A 3,227-nucleotide genomic window follows, 5' to 3' on the forward strand; every position below is an offset into this window, starting at 1 on the left:
TGCAGAATGAGTGAACTTAGTAATATAGCAGTACCAATGGACTTATACTGCAAAATCAGTGAACTTTGTAATATAGCAGTACCACTAGACTTATACTGCTGAATCAGTGAACTTTGTAATATAGCAGTACCAATAGACTTATACTGCAGGATTGTTTTGGGATATTTTTTTTTTTTTTTACAATTACTTTTTTTGTAATTTTTTTTATAACTATTTTTGAAATTTTTTATAATTTGGGAATAATGGGGAAATAACAATGCCCTTAGAAGGACAGAGCACAGGACACAGCACCACTGGACTGAACAGGACACAGCACAGAACCCAGCAGCACCACTGAACTCAGAAGGACAGAGCACAGGACACAGCACCACTGGACTGAACAGGACACAGCACAGGACCCAGCAGCACCACTGAACTCAGAAGGACAGAGCACAGAACACAGCACCACTGGACTGAACAGGACACAGCACAGGACCCAGCAGCACCACTGAACTCAGAAGGACAGAGCACAGGACACAGCACCACTGGACTGAACAGGACACAGAGCACAGCACAGCACAGAACAGAACTGAACAGCACGAGATATAGCAGGACAGAGGACCACCTAACACACCCTCCCTCTACCCTGATCAATGCCCGAGTGAAGATGGCGGCGACTAGCGGGGAATTTATAGGATCCGAGTATTGCGAGATCCGACAGCGGGATTATGACTCAGAGCCTCGCTTTCAGTTTTGCAATTGGCGGGAATACCCGGATCTGTCTCGGATCCGGCTCGGATCCGCAACGTTCGGGTAGGCTCGGATTTCAGAAATCCGAGTGCACTCATCTCTAGTAAGAAGAATTACTGAGTAATGCAAAAGATTTATCCGTAGCTGATGCAAACCTGGGGAATTTGTATCATCATTCAGCAATAGTAACCTGGTGTGACAGCAGCCTAAATGCTGTACAAATTTTCAAACCCATACGGAAACTGACTTGGGGGTATATTTACTAAAATGCGGGTTTAAAAATGTGTTGATGTTGCCTACAGCAACCAATCAGATTCTAGCTGTCATTTTGAAGAATACACTAAATAAATGAAAGCTGGAATCTGATTGGTTGCTATAGGCAACATCTCCACTTTTTCATACCCTAAATGATTATCACTTCGGCCTTTACAGCACTGGGGTCATGAGTTCAATTCTCGACCATGGCCTTATCTGTGAGGAGTTTGTATGTTCTCCCCGTGTTTGCGTGGCTTTCACCCGAGTACTTCTGTTTCCTCCCACACTCCAGAAACATACTGGTAGGTTAATTGGCTGCTAACAAATTGACCTTAGTCTGTGTGCCTGTGTGTGTGTATGTTAAGGAATTTAGACTGTAAGCCCTTATGGGGCAGGGACTGATGTGAGTGAGTTCTTTGTACAGCGCTGAGGAATTAGTGAAGCTATATAAATAAATAAATGATGATGATGATGATGAAACCCATAGTTCAGTAAATATACCCCTTGGTCTCTGGTGATAGGGCACTAAAGAGCTTGAATGAGCAGGTGTTCCTAAGCAAAAGACCAGAAGCTACTAACATTAGTTTTAAGACAGATTTACATCAGATGCAGTCAGCTCTCTGTAGACATCACAACTGCAGATCATAGATATCACTACCTGCACAGCTTTTTTCTTTTACTTTCAGATTTTATTGTCATTTTCTTCATCATGTTTAGGAAATCTGCTTCTGCAAATGAATCACAAGGCATGTTACCCTCAACGAACAGTAAACAGCCTGACTTAAGAGGAAAGGTGGTACTGAAGAAGAAAGTAACTTTGTTAAGAGGGATCTCTATAATAATTGGAGCTATAATTGGAGCAGGAATTTTTATCTCCCCCAAAGGAATATTACAGCATACGGGGAGCATAGGAATGTCTTTAACTGTGTGGACAGCTTCTGGCATTCTTTCTCTCTTTGGTAAGTATCACCTTGTGACATTTATTGTGTACTTATGTAATATTACATACGTCATGTAAGGGGAAGGTGAATCTTGCATGGATTGACAACTGTTTTATATATAATTTAAGTATGTATTTATCTGTTATATGCCTGAAGAATACTCTGAACTTATGGGAATTTAAAGCATTTATTTTAGTATACGTAGCTAATCATATGGTATTTTATTGTATTTCTGAATTTAAATTAATATTAAACTAATCAGTTATAAGTTAGTTACACATTCACTACTTATTATCAAATTTTCTGTCCGATCTCAATGTGATAGATTGATCCGTATAAACCCCCTTTATGTGAGCTACACGTTAATGATATATGAGTGTGTGTGTACATTTGTTTCATATAGCTTGAGCTGCTATTGGCATGACATACAGAGGGTGTGTCAGTCAATACTGACTAATTATTTTGCTACCTTACCCTGCTCATTGCCAAGCACTGTAGCTTCAGTCATTGTTATGGAAATGTCTTTCTAGGGCTCCTACAATTCAAAATACATAAATATTACATTTTTGAACCAACATTGTTAAATTCTTCAGTCTATACATTTTTATTGTCTGTGTTTACAGCTCAGAACTACTGTTCCAATAATTAAAAAAAAAAGTTATTAAGTAAAAGTATATGGTTATGAATTAATCATAGGTGTCACAAAAGGAAGCATCAGTATGTTATTATATGAATGTTATACATATTCCAATAGTATGTGCATGAATTAACATTAGTAAAGTAAATTGTATGCATCATGCTCATTTACTGCTTACTGTCAGTGTAATATATTCCATTCCATGTAAAGAATACCAGTGTACCAATAGTTGTGTAATAGTTATATACACTGGAAAAAATAAATTATAGTAAACATTTAAGTACAGAGGGCTGCCAAGCAAATTTGCACTGAACTCTTAAATCAGGGAGTATATTTACTAAACTGTGGGTTTGAAAAAGTGGAGATGTTGCTTATAGCAACCAATCCGATTCTAATTATTATTTTAGTGCATTCTACAAAATGACAGCTATAATCTGATTGGTTGCTATAGGCAACATCTCCAATTTTTCAAACCTGCAGCTTAGTAAATATACCCCCAGGGAGTAATTATATGTTTCTGGCTCTGAAATCCCCCCAGATAAGAAATGTGAGAAGTCAGAAATTTGGGGAAAAAAATAATTGAAAAAATACAGGTGTGGCAGTATTATTTGAAGCTGCCAGCTGCTGCTCCTCTGTGTCATCGGTGGGATGGGAATGTGATGTTG

At 38.4% G+C, this 3,227-nt stretch overlaps 1 protein-coding gene across 1 annotated transcript in view; it reads left to right on the plus strand.

Moving 5' to 3' along the window:
- Positions 1-1,693: 1,693 nt before the first annotated feature.
- LOC142149904 (cystine/glutamate transporter-like) overlaps positions 1,694-3,227 on the plus strand; it is a 158,232-nt gene continuing 156,698 nt past the window's right edge. The window contains exon 1 of the mRNA XM_075205453.1: positions 1,694-1,943. Coding sequence (XP_075061554.1) covers positions 1,694-1,943 — 250 coding nt within the window. The remainder of the gene's footprint in view (positions 1,944-3,227) is intronic.

Source organism: Mixophyes fleayi, chromosome 1 (assembly GCF_038048845.1).
Source record: "Mixophyes fleayi isolate aMixFle1 chromosome 1, aMixFle1.hap1, whole genome shotgun sequence".
Lineage (NCBI taxonomy): Eukaryota > Metazoa > Chordata > Amphibia > Anura > Limnodynastidae > Mixophyes > Mixophyes fleayi.